The sequence below is a fragment of the Notothenia coriiceps genome, unplaced genomic scaffold (assembly GCF_000735185.1).
Source record: "Notothenia coriiceps isolate Sejong01 unplaced genomic scaffold, NC01 NC01_scaffold00033419, whole genome shotgun sequence".
Taxonomy (NCBI): domain Eukaryota; kingdom Metazoa; phylum Chordata; class Actinopteri; order Perciformes; family Nototheniidae; genus Notothenia; species Notothenia coriiceps.
In genome coordinates, this window is record NW_011366120.1 from 186248 (window position 1) to 209805 (window position 23558).

Sequence of the window (23558 nt, forward strand, 5' to 3'; positions counted from 1 at the left end):
ATGATTGTATAGTATGACTATATTACCAGCAAGTCAAGGTTTACAGTATATTCACTGGCAGACCTTGTAGTATGCACATTAGCCAGTATGAGAATATCTCATGGTCACTGAGAGAGTGCTGCAGAGTCAATGCCAGTCGGTATTTATCTAATGAATGTCGAATAAACACCAACTCAATAACTACATCTTAAAATGGGACGTTCAACAAGCCCCTGGGAAATCGAGTGAGGCAACCATGCGCATTTTCAATTTCTCTCACTCTTCTTCTTTTTCTCTTCCTTGCTATTCCCACACTTTCCTTCCTCCTTTCAATTTGGCTCCCTCTCTCTCCAGTTCTATTTCTCTCCGGTGTATTGGCACTGTGAGAAATGCGAGGTGAGCAATAAATGAGCTGGGCCTGGCACAGCGACCACAGAGCTGGATTGAAGTCGGGGGGTCGAGGTGACAAAGCTAACTTCCTGACCTTCTTTCTTTCAGTTGACTTGAAATAGAATGAAACCCAGCAATGTGTAATGTGTATGTAAATGAAGTAGTAACATGAAAGAAAGCCTTGTAATACTCAAGGATGATTATTCTTTATAGTTTTATGGAGTACTGAAATGAGGATAAACAATATAGGTTATGTAATCAGGGAGTGAAAAATACTGTTGTAAATTCAAAGTAAATGAGGTCATGGGATTCAGATCCTTTTCCCTCAAAAAGGACACTCAACAGACAGTGGTTAGGAGAGTTAAGAAGGAACACACTATGCATTTTACATTTAAAGGGGCCCTATTATGCTAATGTTTAAGTTCATATGTATTTAGTGTCTCTACTGTGACATGTCTCCATGCTTTAATGTTCAAAAAGCTCTTTATTTTTCTCACACTGCCTGTGCTGCTGCACCTCTTTTCACCCTCTGTCTGAAACCAGAGCCCAGTCTGCTCTGATTGGTTAGCTGGCCGGCTCTGTTGTGATAGAGAGGCGAAGTCCCGCCCTTCTACTTCCGCCCCATGGGACCTTATATCGGAAAAATTATGTATTGAAGTCAATGGAGAGAGAAAGATTGTTTTTCGATCTCGTTTGAATTGTGCCACGAATTACACATTACTCGATGTTTGTCAATTTAAAAAATCATTTCCATGTCAAAAAAGTAGCAGTTTGTCGTAAAACTGTTGAAATATAAGACTATGACATTAACGTTACACATTACACTCGTGTCACTCACTGAAACTTTGTAAAGCCGGTCCCGCATGTTGGCTCTTACGGAACCGACTAACTCCCCTTTTGTGTATGTACAGCTCTCAACATGCCCAGACTTGTAGTGATTTTCTCCTCTTTTAATAAGTTTCGCCTCATTCTGAAAGAAAGAGGTGAAATGTGCCAACCATAGACTGGTGCCAACGTGACGGCCATCTTGGTGTTGGTGACGTGTGCGAGACCAGAAATGTAGTTCATTGAGCTTTTCACAAAAAAAAATGTGTTACTTCACAGTTTTACGACACATTTAAAAAATGTTGACTTGCAAAATTATCTTTTAAATTGACAAACATCATATGTGTAATTCGTGGCACAATTCAAACGGGATCGAAAGATAATCTTTCTCTCTCCATTGACTTCAATACATAATTTTTCCGAAATAAGGTCCCATGGAGGTCCACCGGAAAGGGAGGGACTTCACCTCTCTATTGGTCAACCGCTTAGAGGTATCCCGCCTCTTTGCCTATCACGTACAATGTGTTAGAGCGCTAGCCAATAGAAGGGCGTGTGTTACTGACAAGGGTGTAACTTTGGTTTGAAAAGTGGGGGGGACACAAAACAGGGGGTCCTCCGCAATGAAAAATGTTCTCAATTTAATTCCATTTCCTGCCTTTCTACAAATATATTAGGGACTATAGTGTTAACAAATCCAAGAAAAATGTGTAGTGTATATAATGAGTGTGTACACTTATCAGTATCCTATCAATGTGAGTCTGTTTTATTTGTGATGACCTCACATCTAGGGGGGTCCGGGGGCATGCACCCCGGGAAGATTTTTTTCTTGAAATTTAAGTTTAATGCGTCAATCTGGTGCACTTTGAGGGCAACATTAAGAGATTTATGGATAAAGCTCTCAACACTCATATGAAACAGAACTGTATATATTTCAATAATTAAAAAACCATTAGAATATGCTCACAACCAATAACAAATAATTGATATACTCCTTTCTCCATCTTTATCTTACCTAGTCTGCATTCTTTCTTTTTATTTATGCATATTTGACTAATCATTCCCCTTTCAAACTGTGTTTCTTATTTTTGTAATGACCTATAGTACACATTGGAAGGATTTCTTAACTTATTTTATATACAACTAATATTACATAGATGGAAATATTTGTTTACATAGATGACCAAACCATTTGAGACCCACTGAGATAACTTAGACTAAAGTTTACAATCTAATCACTCAGAGTCCTTTACCTCCCTGAGCTGACGTTATCTCTCTCAGTCCCACAGGAGAGGACTCTCCCTCTCCTTATTGTTGAAACAGCTTCTAATCTCTGTTAGCTCCGAGCTAGCACCAGATGCTAACAACAACCCTGTAACTCTCTCAGTCTCTCTCTCTCTCTCTCTCTCTCTCTCTCTCTCTCTCTCTCTCTCTCTCTCTCTCTCTCTCTCCTCTCCCTTTCTCCCCCCTTCAAAGTCCGACAGGAAAGAGCTCTCCCTCTCCTTATTGTTGAAACAGCTACTAATCTCTGTTAGCTCCGAGCTAGCACCAAATGCTAACCCCCGTAAATCTCTGTGTCTCTCTCTCTGTCTCTCTTTCTTTCTATCTCTCTCTCTCACAAGATGCGCTTGTGCCACACACACACAGATGCTCCTCCGTGACGATGACCGCTTGCGTAAAAAAAAAATAATAAACACATTTAAAAAGTGGGGGGGACACAAATGGGATTTTGAAAAGTGGGGGGGACATGTCCCCCCTGTCCCCAGTGGAAATTACGCCCATGGTTACTGATATCACTGTGTTAAGGAAGTAATGGAGGCGTTTCAGGCAGGGGGGCGGGGGAAGTGTTTGGGAGATAAATTCCATCTGGGGGAACTTTAACCTACATGCACAACACTTATAACACACTAAAGGAAAGGGATACCCCCCCAAAAGCATTATAGGGCCTCTCTAAGACTATTTAAAGAGACACTGATTAATCTGGTTTAAATCCATCTAACCATTTTGTAACCCAAGGAACTAATACTGCCCTAAAAATAATTTCCCAACTGAACAAGCTGTAAAGTGCTGTACTGTCAAACTCGCTCAGGGGCACGACACTTTGATTGGCACCTCTGAGAGAGCTCTAAGTGTAGCTGCAGTATGAACAAATCGGTTTGTTAGTGAGCTCAGAAAGACATGAAGATCTCTGTCAGTTACAGCAAGCACTGTTTCACTGCTATCAAACATTGCTTCTTTCTCTAATTATGTTCAACGTGCCTTTGTTTAACATTAGGCAATTTAACCTTTCAAGCCTTCCCACAGCTCAGCTCGTCTGTTGTTTTCAGTGGAGCAGCACATCCCAGTCTGAGCTCCTGTTTGAAATGAATATGTAACCAAAAATATGTCATTGTCTAGGTACACGAGTCAAATGGAAAGTAAAAGAACACGTGTCCTGTTTTCAAAATCTCTTACTTGATGATAAAAAAAAACTACAAACGTATCTATTTGCCGCTGCTTTTGATTGAGCTGTTCATATTCACACTGCAGTGTGGCTTTTATTCATGTATTCTATACCTGTTGTGTTTATTTTATTATCTTTGCTTTTTAAATGCCTGTTTTTAAATGCCATTTTATAATGTGTTTCTGCTGTATTTCTTCTTAAATCTAATTTACTTTGTAAAGCACTTTGGATTGCCTTGTGCTGAAAGGTGCTATATAAATAAACTTGCCTTGCCTTGCCTTGCCTAAGATCCTTACCAACCAATTACATTTCCCAAAAATCCCTGATCAATTCCTATTTCTATATCTCATTCAATATGCATTGATGATCAGTTCAGCGTCAGAGGTTAACGGCCGAGACCACGGGGTTAATAACAAACTGATACTTATTAGAATAACAATATTTGTCATTTGAGATGAGCCTGGCTGATAATGGCATTTGTGTGGATTTGGCACCGGAGGGCTGAACCAAGAGGTTATAGGTCATGGACCAAAGGTCAAGGGTCACCTGCTGCAGCACCAAATGTATAAAGGATGTATCAACGTCCAGATGATTGATGGTTAATGTGCAAATGAGAGCTAATAAAAACTCCTCATCCCAAATGAAAGATGCTGTCATGGTGAGATTATGAATCCAAATGTTGATGAATGTTTTGAAGAATTAACTTTCTGATATAAATACGGACACCAGGCTAACCTGTGATGGTGATTTTGGCCGACCACTTGGAGGTCCCATCCAGAACCGCCTGTTTGGCAGTCTTCAGATGGCTGGTGAGTTCTTCTTTGGAGACGTGGAACATCTCCTGGATCACCTCGAACACTTCAGGAGTGTTTTTCTCCCGGATCTTCATGCGCTCCTTCATAGCCATGATGATATTCTGGGTCTTGTCCTCCGCCCCGTGCTTGGAGCTCTTCTCCACCGCCCCTGAAACAAGAAGTCAAAGAGCTCAGTATTCTGCATATTTAATACCCAGGAATTAGGTAAGAAAACTGGTGATCCATCAAAGTGGCAAAGTATCTATCATATGTATTCAACACGTTTTTGTGGACACCATATTTTAAATAACTCCTAAATCTCTGTCTCTTAAACAAGAGTGTTCAATACTGTGCTATCCCATCCAAGAACCAATCAATTGTTGCCACTATGACTCTGAGTGTGTGTGGAGGAAGGGAAATAAAGGCTGGTGTATATGAGTGTACTTAATGATGTGAATGTGTGTCTGTTAGACAAAAGACGTGACGGTTCATTCTCTGTATCTGATAACAGTATTATCATTCCAGAGTGTGTTCATGAGAGCAGATTGAAATGTGATAAAGATGAATCACAGCTTGAACTGCAAAACATTGTTCTGCTGGAACAAAACTGTTATAAAAAACAGCCTGGGTGTAGCTAATCCACTTATAGTGTGTGAGGATTGCCGTGAGGATCATCCTGAAGCCGGCATGTCACATTGTTCCTGTTTGACTACGCCGTAACAACAGGGTGAGCCTGATTGAAAAAACTGATTAGAGGCAGTGATGAGTGCGGTGAGCGGTGTAAATGCACCGTGTAGCAATAAGTGGAAGGGGATATGTAAAATGTACAAATCCCCGTAACAGCATTGACGTGTCCTGCAGGCATTTCAATGTAGTGTTGGTATTTATAGAAATGTGGGAGATGAAGTGCATTGTGGACACCTAACAGATTCCCAGACAAACCATGTTTTTAGGTTGAACAGATTCAAAACATTTTTGAACGATTAAAAGCCAACAGTTTCAAAACAGTAGATCTTAACATCAGACTGTAAGATCATAAGTATTCAATTAAATGAAAGATATATGGAGTTCATAGCATGATGGAGGGATTGTCTTTGCACAGATCTCTCCATATGCCGACGTCAATGCTAGTAGCTATTAGCGCTAGCAGCTGACTTAGTAAACAACAGCAAACAGTTCACAATTCACCGAGTTCATTTGTTAACCTGAGAATGAACCAGAGGGTGAACGCTAGCTTCTGTGACAACTCTGTGGGTCACGACAACGTTATCAGCAGTAACCACTGTAAGAGCACAGGACAATGCAGCGGCCACCGCTAGCCACACACGTGATAGCATAGCATGCAGGCACAGCCGGGACTGCTATGTACACGAAGCGCATAGAAACTCAGATAACAAAAACACAGTGAACTTTATTCTCTGCTCAGGTAGTCATTACTCCAGAATGTTTAATATAGTAAATAGCTGCATTATTAATGTTCTGAATGTCATGCATAAATACGATTGACATGTAAAAACGAGAATGACTGCCGCTTTTGTGAATGCATTTTCTATACAATGCAGTTAGCCGGAAATCACACTTTCTCTCTCTCACAAAGACACAGAGCACTGTCCTCACAAAGGCATGATTGTGAATACATGCCTTTGAGTTTCAATCCTGTGTGAACTGTACATCAAAGCAATATGGGATGAATGCACTTCCTTACTTTGTAAACAATCTGCATTAAGCAGGTCCTGGCACTTATCGTGGCATTTGACGCCACACTCTGAGCAGCGCATGCCCTGCCGGGCGATGCCCCACAGCAGCCCCTCGCACTCATGGCAGTAGGTCGGTGCCGTCGCCGTCCACACCTCAAAGTTATGGGGTGTTGTGGATGAAATTGGGTAGATCAAGGCCTGGAGAGTCTTCTTGAAGACATGTTGTTTCTGAGAAAAAAGAAAAGGCATTGAGAAATTGAAAGAAATAATGAGGTATGGAGACAATGACAGACAATGAAGTGAGAAGCAGAGGAGCTAGGCTGACTCATGGCACTATAAGCTTGAGACAATAACAGTCTTATTAACAACTTTAAAAGTTAATAAAAAAGCAACTTTGTACCAAGATTGCTTTTCATAAATGTTCAATACATGGTGAGATCAGTAGAATAACAGAGGAATACTTCAGCATCTGCTAAGGGAAAGCAATAGACTAATGTCATCAAATAAAGTTCATTTCAAAATTGATTTGCAGTGTGAGTAAGATTACATTTACAATAAACTTCTGCGCCATAGTAATCTTACATCTCATCTTTTATGAATCGGCCTGCAGCTATTATTCATCATAACTCCAGATTTTTTCAACTTCTCTTCTTAGAGAAAGGGATCTAACAGATTGTACTATTTGAAGAAAAAACATGTATGTGGCTGTGTTGATCCCTTCTGATTACCTTATCATCAAATGGAGAGGTCAGTTGAATGAGAGTGAATCAGTCATGCATCTCATTAAGCGTAGATTAACTGGCCACTGGCTTTGTTCACATTGAGTGGTTTACTGACTAAAGCTCCTGGAGACAAAATAAGAAAGTCTTCCAGAGGCCTGTCTAGACTGATTGCTGTGTAACAGAAGCCTCTTCAAATTGAATGCTTTAGTGCAGCAGCCCTGCCACCCACAAGGACTGGAAAACGGCCCGGGACTTGCCAATTCTCGAAGGCAGAATCAATGGATGCTGTAAATAAGGTTTTTAAAAGTGAGCATTATCCAGATTGAGAGGGAGCGTGCAAGTGAGGGAGAAAGTGACAGAGGAAGAGAAGGAGATGTATGGCGGTTGAATAAATCTTCAAGCGGTACTTGCTCTCCACTTCTTCTACGCTCCACTCCTCCCCCCCCCTCCCTCTGTTGTCGGCCCCATGTGTGTTGTGCTTTAACACCTGAACAGCAGCCCTGCACTTCACCACAAAGACTGCTTCACTGCTCACTCGAGCACACTTACAGACACAAATACCCACACATGTACACTTGCACATGATGAAATGGCACCAGATGACAGGACAAGAAGGCCCTCTAACACTGTGAGACGCTGTTGATGGAACAGAGAGGCCACTGAACCCTGGGAAGCTTTAATGAAACACAGAGGCAGAGACAGCAAGATTTTCCTTTTAATCTAAGGACGATGAGATGAAGCAGATGTCTGAGATGTATCCTCAACTTGCACACAAGCTAGGTCAGGGAAGCTTGCTCTTTGCCACATTTACTAGTGAACCGTTAAATAAGGACACAGCCTGAAGGATATGCGTGAGCCAGAATTTCTGTGGAGCGTGGGAAATCTCAGAGACCTCTCTATCATGTGTTTTTATCAGAGGGCTGACTTGGCAGGTAAATAATAAATATCCATCCTTTAGCTTCTTTCTGACCCGCCAACTAAAAGTTAAAATGGTACTAAGCATGTACTACGTAAAACGGTTCCACCTTGGTGTTTTTTTATACAGTAGTAGTTCACTATTCATCTGTTTCTGTCTCTTTAAATTTCCCTCCCTCTCTCCGGCTTCTCACTTTCAGTCTCTGACGCTGGACGTCACACTGTGCAGCAGATGTGGGAAGAGTGCTGCGTGTGTGAGTCTCATGTGTTACACCGTGAGGTAACCCTGGTGATTTTGTGCAAGACACTGCAAGAATTGATTGACAGGCGCAGCGTCTGCCTGAGAGCAACATGACAGAGAGGAATCTAATCTCTCCTCCTCCTTTCACCCCTCCTTTCCAATTTCACCACCTATTGTCCTTGTCAACAGCTTCATTGGCCGTGCCATCCTCACCGTCCTGCTCCATCCGTCAACACCTCCAATCTTTTACTTTAACTACCTTTCCAGCCCTAACAAGGAATCCATGGTGGTTTCCGCAAACCACAAGACAGTGTGGGGTTGATTTGGATTTCTGAAAGTACTTTAAACAGAACTGATACGAGGAATCGAAAACTCATTTATTAGATGATGAACAGGAAAATAATCACCAACTATATTGATCATCAATTCATCATGTTAGTAGTTTTTCATGAAACAATAAAAGATAATGCTGCTTCCAGCCTCACATATTGAGGTTTCTGGATTTAGTTTATGATATAAGAACATTTTAGAAGTAATTCACGGTATAAACTATTTTATGAATGATTGGTTTTAAATGGAAGAATTATGCATCACTTTCCACTAGAGCTGCAACCATTTTTCAACTGATCTGTCAATTGGCAGAAAAATAATTGCTAACTATTTTCATAATGGATTAATTGTGAGTCATTTTTCATGCAAACATTTGTAAAAAAGCTGCCTCTAAATAATGAAAATGTCCTGCTTTTCTCTGGTTCAAATTCAATTAAAATGTACATTACATATATGACTGTATATCAAATCAATGTCTTTTGATTTTGGAAATAAAAACAAGACATGTAAAGAAATCACCTTGGACAAAACTAGGATGGACATTTCTTACGATTCTCTAGAACAAACGATAACTCATTTATCTCGAAAATAGGCTGGAAATAAATCTATACTGAAGAAAACATCAGTGACGGCCATCATTTTAAACTCAATCTATTATTTGTCTGTCTGGTAAGATTCAAACGACCGTTCAAAATGACTGTGGTGGATATCAGAGGCAGGCATTTTGAAATCAATGTCGTATAATGTTGCCGCCTGATGACATATGAACCGTCTTCAAACAACTCATCACATCTTATTTCCTGATACTCTTTGACCCATGTCAGATTGCGGCTCCCTTGGTCCTTTGTATAACTGAGTCAATGCCTTTGTCTCAGCAGGTAACCTCAACCCCAGTTCTTGTTGACAGTGACTGTTAAAAGGCTCTGGTGCTTGGATCACATGCAGCTCAGAACATCGAGCGGACACACGGTCCGTTAGCAGGCGCACACATAATGTTTCTTTCTGCTCTAAAAAGCAGAAACATGGGATACATGACGCAGGATGAGAAAGAGAGACTTATATATACGTCACCAATGACAGAGTAAGATATGTTAATCATATTAAAATGTATCAGAGGAGACAAATAGAAGAGGTGGAGCAGAGATGAGAAGAAAAGAGGATGGAAGACAGAAGCTCTCTAAATAGGTTAAACATATCTCGCGGGACTGGGGGGCGGATTGTTCAACATGGCTGGCTGATCAGTGACAAATCAGGGCCAGAGGGTCATGATGAGGGGCTCTGATCTTCTCTAAATTCTCCTCTTATTTCCCTCCATTTATCACCCTTCCATTCTCCTCTCATCCCCCAACTCCTACACACTCTTGAACAGCATATGGCAGTTTACTGACTACTCTCGCAGCCCTCACAGGAAACCACTCTCCTGGACTTAATGCAGCCGATACAACTCTGACATCTGCTCGTCCTACTTAGCAAGAACATCAGATCTGCAGCTTTGCTCGGAACCGGGCTCCCCTCGGCCACCGATTATTATTATTCTCTTTCTTTGCTAGCTCCGACTTAGATTATTGGACATCTCACCCTCAAATCCTTACTTACCACTGTGATGCAATCTCCATTTTTGCCGAATAATCATTTCCCCTTCCTACACCAATTAACATCCATCACGTCATTTCTCCCTCTCATCTGGGGCATGAGTCATTCATCCCTAAAGCCCCTTTCATAAGACCCATAGCTATTAGTAAGCAATCAAGACCCTGTCACTGTAGGGCAACGGAACATGTGGACCACTAGGACCGAGTCAAGTGATACGGACATCTACACAAATCAGTGTGCCCAAATTGATGTCTCATGTTTGAGAAGATGAAATATGTGTGGATGATGCACACAGTAAGTCGGTAATCTCCTAGGTTTATGCAGCCCCTTGTTGCACACCATTAGATATGAAATTGTCTGCTTGTTTGTCTTGCTGTGAAACTGCTTTCTCCTGCTGTTTGCAGCCTATAATGCCACTTCCCTGGGGGAGGGAAGAATTGAAATCAATTAATGTGGAGAGCGCTTTGGAGGTGTCTCACTCCATCTGCCTTCTTCCGTAGCGTTCTCTTCCTCCATGCTCAGTGTTTATGAGGGCATGGTCTGAATGGAAGAATGGGGCTATCTCCGAGTATCTGAACTCCTCCAAATAATCGAACAGGAGGAGCACAGCGGAAGGAGAGAGCAGCTGGCCGCAAAGACCATTTTAATAAACTGCGGCTTGTTGTATAGACTGAGTCAGGCAGACATGCTGTATAAACAACCAAAGAGAAAATACCAGTAACTAATGCAATCCATCTCATTTTGGAACCATGTGCTGTGTTCCTGGCAATGTGGTCCCAGGCCCTAAAGAGCAATGGCTGCACAAACAGCACAGCTATAAATGTGTGTTGCTGCACTCTCCTCTCAAAACACCACCCCCTAAAATATAATGAGAACATGGGTACAGCATCCCACGTCCCTGCAGTGTATCCCATTACCCATAAGCCGCCACAATGAACAGACAAGGACTTTCCATGCAGCATGTTAGTACTCACCAGGTCTACATCATTCAGGGTGGAGCGGTTCACCAGAGCGAACGAGATGCCTGCCTTTCGAGCAGTGAGGGTCTGCGAGAAGAAGAGGAGGAGAGAGATCATGAAGAAGGATACATCCAGGAACACATTTTACATATCTGCAGTTTTGTACAGTATCTGAATGGATTCACACACAGCAGCATGTAGCTGGTGAATGGATATTAAGCCTTGCAAAGATTTGACGTACAAACTTAAAAGCATTAGGAAATTAGCTAACAAAAGTACATGAATAAATACAAAATGTTTCTGCAGACAAAGCATTCATCTTTAGCTCTTGTTTCCTTAGCTTGTGAACAAGTGAAAACAGAGTCAGCTTACCAAAGCCTGTGATTTCCAAAGAGGCCGTGAATAGAGAATGAAAGAAAGGAAGACATTGAATTAGACAAGAAGTGGGTGGGTGAATGGTGAAAGCACAAACAGCAGAAGAATTGTATTTATTATCCAAACTGAGCACATAAGTGCCTCTACTGTCATGCAGGACTGCTGGTTAGGCCGCAGCGCTCTAGAAAGATTCAACTATTCATCAAGAGAAATTATACAGCCGTTGCATGATTTGTTTTATCCACTCATGCACTGGAAGTTACTAAACTGCAGTCATGCTTGGCATTTATATTCAGTTCTCTGTTGGATGAAGCTTTGATCATATTTTCTGCTGTCTGCTCTGCACATTAGTTAGACACAAACAGAGAAACACAAGACGCACGCACTCACGTATGGGTGAAGCCAGCTGTACTGCACAACACAGACTCTCCCACACACACACACACACACACTCACAAATATACTTAAACATTAAACAGAACACGCCCACACAAACAAGTAACAGACACACACACATATACACATATGTCAATTAGCTGTTTCTATATCAACTGAGTTTGAGTGACCAGAGATTGTTAAACAGTTATCCCATACTGGAGAAAGTTACGATATTTAACAGAGGAATGCAGACATGGACAGCTGACAATATTGGATCAGTCTTTACCACGACCCTCTTGAGTGTACAGCCCAGCTATGGTAAAGATCCATGGCAGCCATGGAGTATGTAGAAGGGAACGTGACCTCTACATGAACCGTGAGTGTTGATGTAAGTTTATCAACATGCACCAGCACTGCTGAGGTTGCTACGGGCAATACAATATGACCCTGTGTCCAGATGATATAGCATCAAATGCATTGTGAATCCATTTTCAACACTCTGTTTTTTTGTTTGTTTATGTTTTTGCATCCCGCCATGGTGCGGGGGGACCCTGCTGTCCTTTCCAATTAAACGCTGCTGCTGCCCGGAAGCAATCACACAGCCAACGGGGGTCATTGACAAAGGAGAGGCATGAAAGGGGACCAATTAGTTTGCTGAATACTGACTTCATCCCACGTGTAAAAGGCTTGCTCAGTGTCACTTTTACATGATTTAAAAGCCCCACACAGTTAAATCAGAAGTCAATGAAGTCTCTCGGATATATTTTTGGGTGGAGTTGTCATCATTTCGAGTTAAATGCAATTTTTTTCAACACCTGCCGAGCAAAAAAATTAAAATGAAGAACAATGCCCAAGCATCGACGAGGCTGAAATCTGACAACTCACTGAAAAATATCACCCATAGCTGTTATGGGTCTATGTAGGAATGGCATATATACACGCAAAATCCAAAAAATAATTAAATTTAAAAACGACAACCCATACTTACCAAGACATTGTTGGTTATTAATTTCATGAGAGATATGGACAAATACAGCATCAACTCATGTTGTTCACTGTAATAAACATTCATCAGCATCTACGTGTATGACATCAAGCTGCATCATTATATTTCACAAGAAAAATATATTGTAAGAGTATCAAACAGGTTGTTTTTAAATAAACTGAATTTAAGAGCTCTGATTATTGTTTTCCAATATTTTGACTAGAATACATGAAGATGAGAAACAAACATCAAGACAGACGGACACTGTGCAGCACATAATGGACCAACAGTTATAAGCACACATGAATAGTATTGGCACGGCAGCATGTTGTCTCTCAGAAAGGCTAACCATGTGGCACAGTGCTAGAGTGGACCGCTCTGCAACATGCGTCTCTGTGGGAAATGTTACGACACATTATGTTGCAATAAAAACAAATGGGGGAGCATCACTGTGATGCAATATCTTAAACACCCTCGCTAAGACAATTCATCAAGCCATAGAGTTATGGCTAAGGTTACATTACAAACTCCCACAAAGCAGCAGCCTACACTCAACAAAAGAGCTTTAAGTGGTTGCTTTTATCACCAATCAAACTGTTTACTGGCATGTTTTTATCACAATAAAGGTTTATGGGCTTTTTTTTAAAAGCTATTTAATTTGTTTAACTATAGCAGGTCTATATATGGGAAGAGAGCATTTGTATTCCTCCAAATTGTATGTGTGTGTAACAAACAAGTACAAAAAATAACATATCCAGATTACGTTTGATTACCATTGTTGTGTTAGAGAATACAGCTTAAAATAAACAAGGTTACTATGACTACTAGGCGGGTCCAAGGATATCATATAACAATAAGAAACAAACATTATATTGAGTTCCTAGTAAAGTTATTATTGTCTTCTGCAGGGGTCCATACTCACACAGAGCAGGATTCCACCAGCGTGTCACAATGTGGGGTCACTCAGATAGATTTGACATAAATCACACATAACCTTGTTCAGGCGGATGACTCACCAGGTCTCGGACAAGAGGCACTATCCTCTTGCGGCGTAAATCTGGCATGCTGTCAATACCATAAAGAATACTGCCAGACCTGGAGAAGCAGACAGATTTAAAGTGTATTAATATCATAATAATGCCGTGCTGGGGGAGACATTACAACGGAGAAAGGGGGGCTTTGATTTACACAGCCGGCGATGCCATGGATCACGCCTCCTACCTAACCTGTCCCACCCCGTCCTCTGCACTTCACACGGGGCCGACCGCCAACAGGAGAGCTCCATGTGTTCCCCAGAGGTTAGAGAAGTACTCCGATCTTTTACTTATAAGTTAAAGTAGCATTACTAGTGTGTACAAGTACTCTAATACAAAGACAAGTTCTGCAATAACAATGGTACTCAAGTAAAAGTATTTGCATCCAAATCTACTTAAAGTACCAAAAGTACTCGTTATGTAGGAAGGGCAATTTACTTTGAGTTGCAGCTGGTAAAGTTGTAGCTAATTTTCATTCATTATTCTATTCTAGTTTATTAGTTGATTTAAGGTTTGATTTATTAATCGAAACCTGCAAAGTAGCTAGTATCTAAAGCAAACATAATTGCAGTTTTAAAAAAAAAAAGCACAATGTTATCGCACAAAATGTAGTGGAGTGACATGTTGAAGTAGCTTAATGTGAAAATACTCAAGTACCTCAGATTTTCACAAAAGCATATTGATTTGATTTTACTCTTTTACATTCTAGCACTGGTATTACTTATTATCTGCTGTATCTGTAGACCCTGTCTCTTTTATTGTATCTAAACGATTATACTGCTGCATTCATACCTGTTAATACATATATCATTGAAATGCATTGTTATTACATTTTTAAATACTGAAGTTGGAATTCTTTTCTCCATTCCTCACAAGTAGACACTTGAAGACGACTTCTCCTCCGTCTGCGCAACACTTTTTTAATCTCTAGCTTTCGTCTCACTCTCTCCATCCTTCAACTCTCTTGTGCACGACTGTGCTCCCTCGCTGCTTTCCCGTGAGGCTTTCAGTGGCATCACCTCAACTGTCACTCAAAGCCTCTCTAATGACCTCAACATGACATCAATGCATGCACAAAGATAAAACTCCTCAAGCTTTCCTGTCAGTGCTCTCAGCGACATCAGTGGAGTGACCCTAAAGATACACAACGTGACGAGCTGTGCCGCCCCTCGCCCCTCCCGAGGGTCCGTGCTCCCCGCTGCCTCTTTGCACTAAGCAGGCTGCAAAAGGCTGCAAAGTCCTAGCATTAGCTGGGGTAATGGAGGTTAAATATGATTGTTAGCTGTTTTTTCTTTACGGCAAAGTCTATCTTTCACGTAGGTTTTCTACAGTGATCGTTTGAATGCATTTCAGAGTCATTAATTAGGTGTGTGAAGCCAAGAGGTTAAGTTTCTTTACAGATGTTGTGAAGGCATCAGACATCTTGAACATTCATCTTCTCGCTGTGGTTGGTCACAACATTGGGAGTGTGACATCTTAACAGGGACAGCATGCCAGAGAATCAGCATGTCTGCAACATTTGTGCTTCATATGCCTCAGCATGGGGGCACAAAACAGCACAGTAGCAAAGATTCATGTGCTTATAAACAGATTAGATTGGGAAATGAGCCACAACTCACCCTTCAGACTGCAAGCCGAGCAGTTTGGGGTCCAAAAGACTGCGAGGCTGCAGAAAGAAGAAACACACCATGTAAAACAAGCAATACAAGGTGAGTGCAAACAGCTCAACACAAAGCGAGCAGGAGCTATATCAAAACAAAAGAAAAAGCATTGTGACTTTGGGTACTTTGGGAAATACAGTAGATTGGGAGGTCATTTCAGGATAACAAAATTTTAGGGGAGGAGGAGTACAGCACAGGGAGGAGGGAGGGAAGCGCTACAGGCAAAAGACCAAATTATTCCACATCAATGTAATTTGTGGACTGAAGACTGAGAGTGTTGCCGCTCTCAGTGCTTCAGGCAGGGTTTGAGTATTGTGTAACACTCGCTCTTCACTGACCAAAAAAGTTCAGTTTGCAACACAAATCATTGTCAGCAAAAGGGATAACACGGATAACCAGCGCAAAACAAAAACAACAACAACAACAGGATGACTCAAAGGCACAGGATACATTCTCTTTCATACTTCCGGATATCATTTCTACAGAAAACCACACACACTCTTACGGATACAGCCAGGTATTATTTCAAATCCGCTTCAAAATACACACTTAATCCACACACCACAAAAGACAGATTTAAAATCACGTACACAAAAAGAGACATGCACATGCCATAAATCACAAGGGGTTCATGTGGTCGACGATAAACAATGACTTTCAACCTGTGTATCCAAATCTCCGCTGTCTGCAGGGAGAAAATGACAGAAATGTGGAGAGTTAGGTAGGAGCAGCTGCAAAATATACACACTTAGTTAGGCCACTTATCTGCTATCACCACCTGATGACACAATTCTGTGCTGCTAAACAATTTATGCAGAAATGGAGACACAGTCAACATTTGCTTCAGGGAGAATGGCTTTGAACTCTGAATACCCTATAAAGTAGAAGTAGAAAAGGAGGCTCTCAGATGACGGTTGAAAGGCGAACATGTATAGTGTATGTAGATTAAATCTATGCAGCACAAATCAAACAACAATGCCTTTGATAGATAACATCACCTGAGTTAACCATCACATCTATAGAGACATGGGACATTAGGTAAGCATAGGCGGCTGGTTTCATATTGCCATTTTGAATGCAAACAACGAGAGGGCAAGCTCTTTCAATAAGCAAGACTGCAGAGGTGTAATTACTGTGCTATTGATCCATGGGTGATAAATGGCAGCATAATCATGACCTAACGTGTTGCAAACAGAAAACAGCTGTTCACAAGAGAACGATCAAATTACTGCTCTGATTAAAATGACATGATACACGGTTTCTTGTCTGCGTGCAGTTACCGCATGATCAGTATGAGGCAATGCAAATGAGCTTCTTTCACTTGTATCTATTCAAATGGGTTTGGTCTGCTTGGTTGAAAGTGGTGCCCTGGTAAAAAAAATCACATCATTAAATTATTAATTGATAACCATTAAAACAGCAATTACTACCCACTTGCCCAATGATTGAGAAGACAGTACATAGCATGTGCGGGATGCTATTACACAGTGTGCTTTAGGACCATTAGTGTTTACCACAAGTGCATATCTTTTTATAATGACGCTCCTTATGGAGGCGCTGGTTCTATGAAAAAAACTTTAAAGGTGACATATTATGCTCAATTAGGTTCACAGCAGGTATATTGGCCCTATTATAGAACATGGTTACATAGTTTAATGTTCTAAAAACACTTAATCAACTCCTTTATGAAATGCTCGGTTTTAGCCCTGTCTGCTGTTATTGGCTTGAGAGGAAAATTGAAAATGTATTTCTCAAGCCATTGTTGGAGATACTCAGAAAGATGGCTCGTATATTCTATTAAGCCTATATGTGCCAAAAAGAAGGGCAGCCAAATGTGAATGGCTTGTAAATGCCATGTCTTCTGACCGAGGCAGCCCAGAAAATTCAATTGGACAGGATTTCTCCGACTTTAAATGCTTTCAGTAAACACTTTACCTTTTTACAATTTAACTATTCAAGTATATATATTTCAGGAAAAATATATATTTGTAGAGAAACTGCAATCTTAGTACAACTGTGCGAATATATCTTTTTATAGGGGCAGGCGGTACAAAAAGGTTGCATACACGCAGAGACTCAGCACTCAAAGGAGAGCTAAGCCGAAAGTGGGTACCATGGACAGCGATCAGCTAAGCTACTTTCAGCACTGCTATACAAGATAGAGCCATCTCCTCGAGCAGCGAGTCTGCAGCTGCACTAGATAAAGCCAGACCACAAAGATAGGCTATAGACTGCTGATATAAACCTCATTTCACAGGTGCCTTCAATCTGTGGAACAAAAATGTGATTGATTGGTAGGAAACAGCCTCTCTGTGTGCTGCGTGCAACATGTTGAGGTTCCAACAGTAGCAGTAAATCCTGTATTTCAGTACCGACACACATGGTCGCTCTGTACATAGATCCAAGCTTGCCGGAGCAGAAAAGCCGCAACATGGCTGATAGTATAACCAGGACTGACCCCTGCTCCGACACACTCAGAAACATGTGTTTTTATGTGGACACGTTCAGGCATACGTTAACACAGAGACGCACTAACGCACACATAGTGGTGTGTGTCTTGGTATAAATAGACAGTGTGAGGGAATAATTCTGTCTTTACTCCTAAATATTTAACCTTTCTGTGTGTTGACGTTTACGACCAACCCTAAGTCTGTTATCTGTCTTAAGGAATGGGAAGTCTCAGCTATTGTTGACATTACCAGTTTTATGTCAACTCTCGTTCACAGAGCCTAAGAGTCAGATAAGTGATTCAGTGTCTTCAGGTGTTAACGCCCCAATATGTTGTTTACTCTCTGTAAACTAGATAATTGAGAGAGAGGCTGATCAGAATTGACATGACAACCCCCCCCCTGCAGTCAGAACCTTTTGCTGCTGTGACTTGTGATATGAACTCTCCGGCCGTTTGACTTGTAATAAACATCATTGTTTGACATCAAAGCTCCAACTCTCCTCGTGTCTCTCTGAGTCCTGACTCTCCATTGCTGCAGAAGTTTCCCTTACAGAGAGCACACAGCGGTAGAAACAGTCCTCTTTGCCAGCATGGAAATCAATATTAACTCCAGAAACCCTTAATCATCGATGAGTCATTTTGTGAATACCGTTATTTTTACAGATATTTTTGAGTATTCAACACAATAGGTATGCTATGATCGCAGTCCAAACGTGTGAGTGTGTGAGGCCATGAGGATAATTACAAGGGAGCTTATGAAGAACAGAGGTAATTAAGATAATAAAGAGGAGCAGGACCTCTGATAGCAACTCAAAACCTCTAGCCTTCCTTGGAAATGTAAGGCTTGAGTATAAAAGCTAGCAAGACTGCAAGAGTATATGGGCATGCACACGTCCCTTAAGTGCGGCAAATAAATGTTCCCTATGCAGCAAAAAGCTACAGCCCAGGCGCCTTTGACACTTTTTTTGTTAGTGAGAATAAAATAGATTTTATACTAAATAACTTATACAAGATTAATCTCTTCGGCCATGTTCACATTGCCATTTTTTTGTACTTTTAATACATATGGTGTGAACTGGGGTAAGTTCCGGTTTAAAATTACCTTTTTTTTCAATAACTAATCATTTACTGTCTCTTTTTTTACTTTATTAGTGTTGCCATATCATTGTGTAATAGAAAGCGCTATATAATTGCCATGTATGATAATTATTTTGTGTTTTTAATATATGCATATCACCTACATTGCATATTGTCATTTCAGTATGGGGTTGGAACCTTGCAGCGTATCTAGGGTAATAACATCTCAAGCGTTACTTTTTTTGCACATTCTGCTAAATATTAAATCCACAGACCTCTCTGCAGAGAGCAGAAGGATTGTGTACAAGTACATTGAGGGAGAAGCAGGAGAGAGGAGAGACCATGAGGGCATGGCTGACATGACCTCCAGTTGTGTTCTGGCACATGGGATCAGCGCAGCGAGACCCCAGCAGACCTGAAGTGAAACCACCCTGATAAAAATGGAAGAAAAAAAGCTCACTGGAGCAGAAAAACCGTCTGGTGTCAACGAAAACACTCAGTTACTAGTCTCAACGGGAAAGTGACTAAATATCTAAGTGAAGCATAATACTAGCACCTTTTTATAGAAATGTGATGAAGTCTTTCCATCACGCAAACAATAATGCTACACTGTCAGCTAAATATCAATAAACATTCAGGTAAAAGTTAAAAAGACATACATAATGTAATACTTGAAATGTTCTATTTTTATGAACAGCTTCTTTAGCATTACCTAATGCTGCCTAGTTCAACCAAGGCTACTGAGGCGTGCAATATTAACACATCAGAGAAACAGTTCTGGCCTGGTTGTTAATAAAAATGTCCATATTCCCATTCAGTGCAAAGGCATGATTAAGGCTGACCTTCATGCTGCTGCTACAGTACATTGGCCTTCAACACTTGCACTTTACTAATGATCAAGATTTGTTTCTAACAGCAACAGTCAACCTCGGTTTATTAAAAAAAATCTTCCTCTGACTCAGTATTAGTTCATCAGACCCGACAAAAAGTATTTATGGGCTGGTTTGTTTTCATCCCACGAGTAGGCATATTCAGGTTATCTCAAATATAATCAATTAGTGAATTATATATTCATTTGTGAAGGTCAGACCAATTTTAGTATTTTATATTATTAATTCAAAATGAACATTGTTGACACTTACAATATGATCAATACGATTTTCAGTTGACTCAAATATAGATCATTATGTGCTGTTCGGTGAGATGTATATACAGATTTCTGCTACCTTTATGTTGTGTATTTATTTATTTATGACGTTACGTTGGATTTTCATAGCCTTCAACGCATGTATTAGTTGACTATATCATTATATAATCGATGTAATACATTGTGTTTCATATTATCATATATTAGACAACTAAAGGCTGCATTATAAATAATTTCTGTCTGGATACAGGATGACAGATCTGTGATAAAACAGTGAGAGCTTTCACCCCTCCACGCTTTGATGTAATGACAGGTTGTGGCTCAGAGTGAGATGTGAACGTCATGGGTGCCTCTGCTACTAATGTGTGCCCTTCGTGTCCATCTGATGACTCAAACAATACCACATGACCAGACCACATCCTCCTATAGAAGAAACATGCATCATCTACTGTATATGTGCACTCGCTGTTCCCATCAGCTCCGATTTCTTCAGCTATGACTAAATGTGTTTGAAGCTATGTCAGGCTGATTTCAGAGGGTTAATATTGTTCAGTTTCTGCTCAACAGTTCCAACCTTTAGGCATGAACGAGGAATAGAACATTGGGGTAAAACGGGGTAATTGGCCTTTCTATTTAAAGATATGTGCATTTTGTTTTTTAAACTGAGATCTAATTTGAACATGGCAAAACTACTATAACATATTTAGTTTTATGATATTATTCTAGTTTTATTTAGTGGGAAAAGTATAAGCATGATGATAAAGAGGAATATTTGGAATTCCCCAATCAGAGAGAGGATACTGTGTGTCTAATCTGAACGCCATAGATATGATATGAGCTAAAGTATTATAATTAATGTCAGCTCTTCAAAGGTTTAAGAGTAAACTGTGGCGTTGAGCCCTGTTTACTGCAGTTAAATCAAAACAGCAATATTGAGTCTGCCAGTGCTTTGAATTGGATAGTATCATCTAAAACAACAACAGAGACTCTTCATTCCCTGTGTCTGCATTTTTCATACACACACACTTTCATGAGAAATGGTGCACTAAGCATAAAGAGGGTCTAGCTCCTTTGCTCCCCTAAGAGCAAGCAGCAAACTTCACTAGCAGCAGACCTCTATAAATATTCCAAGCAAGGCTGACCTGGTTACAGAATGCCCTTGGGAGTGTGAATTAGCATCTGAATACATACACTGCTGTAGCCGGTTGAAGACAGGCTTGGCAGGAGTGGCAGTACTGCTGAGACTCCCTCCACAGCTCCCTCACAGACCAGCCAGCATGCTTCAGAGCCCGAGCATGATGAGCAAACATCAGATACACAAGATGAAAGCATGAGTCTAATGAGGGGGGAGTGTATGCATCTCTGTGCCTCCATTAGTAGTATAATGGGTTTTAAACAACTGGCCCATACAAGCATATTACATTGATTTCTATCAACCCAGAGCAAGTGAAAGAGATTGTGTTAAATGTCACGTCGTTAGTGGTAATGCAACTTTCAGGAAAAGCTTAATGCTGGACAGAGTCAGAGTTCGAGTTTGATGTCAAGTTGCATTATATATGCTTTGGCTGACAGCGGATACAGCAGGTTAATGATTGAATAACTGAAATGTATGGAGTGTTACAATATTCTATTTAAAGTAAAACCACTTTTTTGCCAAATAAAAAGCTACTTAAATAAGTGAACAATGGTCATGTTTTGATTTTAAGCATTAGTTTCTAGGTTTGTCAGCTTGCTGCTACATAGACAATCTGCAAAAAATACCCATTAATGGCTTGTACCAATATTTACAATGACCTCTTATCATCAAAACAAGCACAGTATAAACTCTAATGTATCTTCCTAGTGCTGGCCTTTCTCACATTGTCTCACATGTTCTTCACACAGTTCGGTGAAAACTAACAAAAAAAGCATCTTGACTCATACACCACTTTTCCTAGTACCAGGAAAACCAATGTTTTAGACGAGGCCACTGAGTAATGTGAAGAAAGATGAAGAAAGGAGCCGAAAGCCATCAGAGACTGAGGACAATTACTCACATATTTTCATTTATATTCATATGCCCAGAATCTAAAGCACACAACTTGCACATGAACGAGTCAATACTGAGAAGTGAGTCAATCCGACTTGTTTTGCCCGGTAGACAAGCAAACACAATGTATACAGTATGAAGGGTAAATATTCAGATTTGTATCAACAAGGATGAGTAACACTCAGGTAACACTGAATGCATTAATTTGAACAATAGTCATGGTGTTTGTGTTTTTGGTTATAATTGTGATGAAAATGTGTCCTTTCTATCTTGCATACTAATAGTTGCAGTTTGTTGGTGTTAAAAGGTCAGTAGGCATGGTCACATTTAATTTAAAAAGTGTTTTGGAAAATATTTGTTCTCTGCACGCATGTTTGTTGAATGTTGAATGTGGCCACTGTGTTTGCGCACCTATCTGCCACACAGTCCTCATGTGCCGGTATTCCCCTGAACTACAGTACCTACCTCACCATGAGTACCGCAGTAGCAGCTACATATGTAGGTCATGAGCTTTTTCATTTTAAGTAAGAGTGGAAATTCCCTGGTCTCTTTTGTCACTCCAGTTGAAGGACTACTTTTCCTTCAATGAATCAATCTAACCATTTATATGTCTGTGTTGATTTTGAATTGTGTCTTTTGGACATAAGTCTCAAGCCATGTGTTACACAGCATTTTAATTCAAGGCCATTCTGCAGGAAGGCAAAAGTATGATACAGAAATACAAATGAGAGCATTGGCAATATATATTCTGCTCCATGTCAGGCATATCTCCTTTTTTCAAACACGATAGTGCAAACATAAGTGACATACAGAACCTCCTTAATGCAAAGTCAATGGTTGAGGTCGAATAGTCCAAAAATCAGCTCCTAACGTCTATCCTTATCGTCTATCCCTTGACCTCTGAGTGAAACGTCACGGGGTTAAGGGATAGTGGATAGGAGAATTCAAAAGGACTTAGGAGAAGAGACTGCGGTACTTTAGAGAATCCGAATGCACTTTCACTATCTGACGTGTTTATGATGCGCCAGCGGACGTCACTGTGTGCGTCTGCTGCTGTGGTGAAACTATGGAAACTACAGTGTTCTATACAACGGACTACATGGATGTTTAATAAGAAATAGGGACTCATCTAGAGACTCTGCACCGTGCTCTGATGCTGTTGCTTTATGCTTTATGAACGTGGACAACAGAGAAACATATTCTTCATGACCAAGGTTGGAATTGAAATAAAAAAGGAAAGTGAAACTTATGCTCTTCACCCTCTTACTCCGGTCCACATTAATACAAATGATGCCAATACGTATGATTGTATGAAAAGATCTTAAAATAAATACAAATGTATTTATTACAAATGTTAGTCCTTAACATCTATCACTGTGTTCAAACATCTTTTAAAAGTTGAACAAACTCCACACAGCTCAGTGAAATGTTGACTTTATTTGATCATTTCAGTAAAAACTAACGTTCATATTTCTCTTTTTGATTATAATACTGATGAACGTTCAAAACAAAGCACTTTGGCAAGTTACCACATACGT

General features: G+C 40.4%; 1 protein-coding gene across 1 annotated transcript in view; it reads right to left on the bottom strand.

Annotated features, from left to right (window-relative positions):
• Window positions 1–23558, bottom strand: part of LOC104961541 (protein unc-13 homolog C-like) — a 51048-nt gene that overhangs the window by 14999 nt on the left and 12491 nt on the right. The window contains exons 3-9 of the mRNA XM_010789850.1: window positions 15981–16003; window positions 15277–15323; window positions 13640–13718; window positions 11258–11263; window positions 10901–10972; window positions 6134–6353; window positions 4370–4597 (exon numbers count right to left, since the gene is read on the bottom strand). Coding sequence (XP_010788152.1) covers window positions 4370–4597; window positions 6134–6353; window positions 10901–10972; window positions 11258–11263; window positions 13640–13718; window positions 15277–15323; window positions 15981–16003 — 675 coding nt within the window. The remainder of the gene's footprint in view (window positions 1–4369; window positions 4598–6133; window positions 6354–10900; window positions 10973–11257; window positions 11264–13639; window positions 13719–15276; window positions 15324–15980; window positions 16004–23558) is intronic.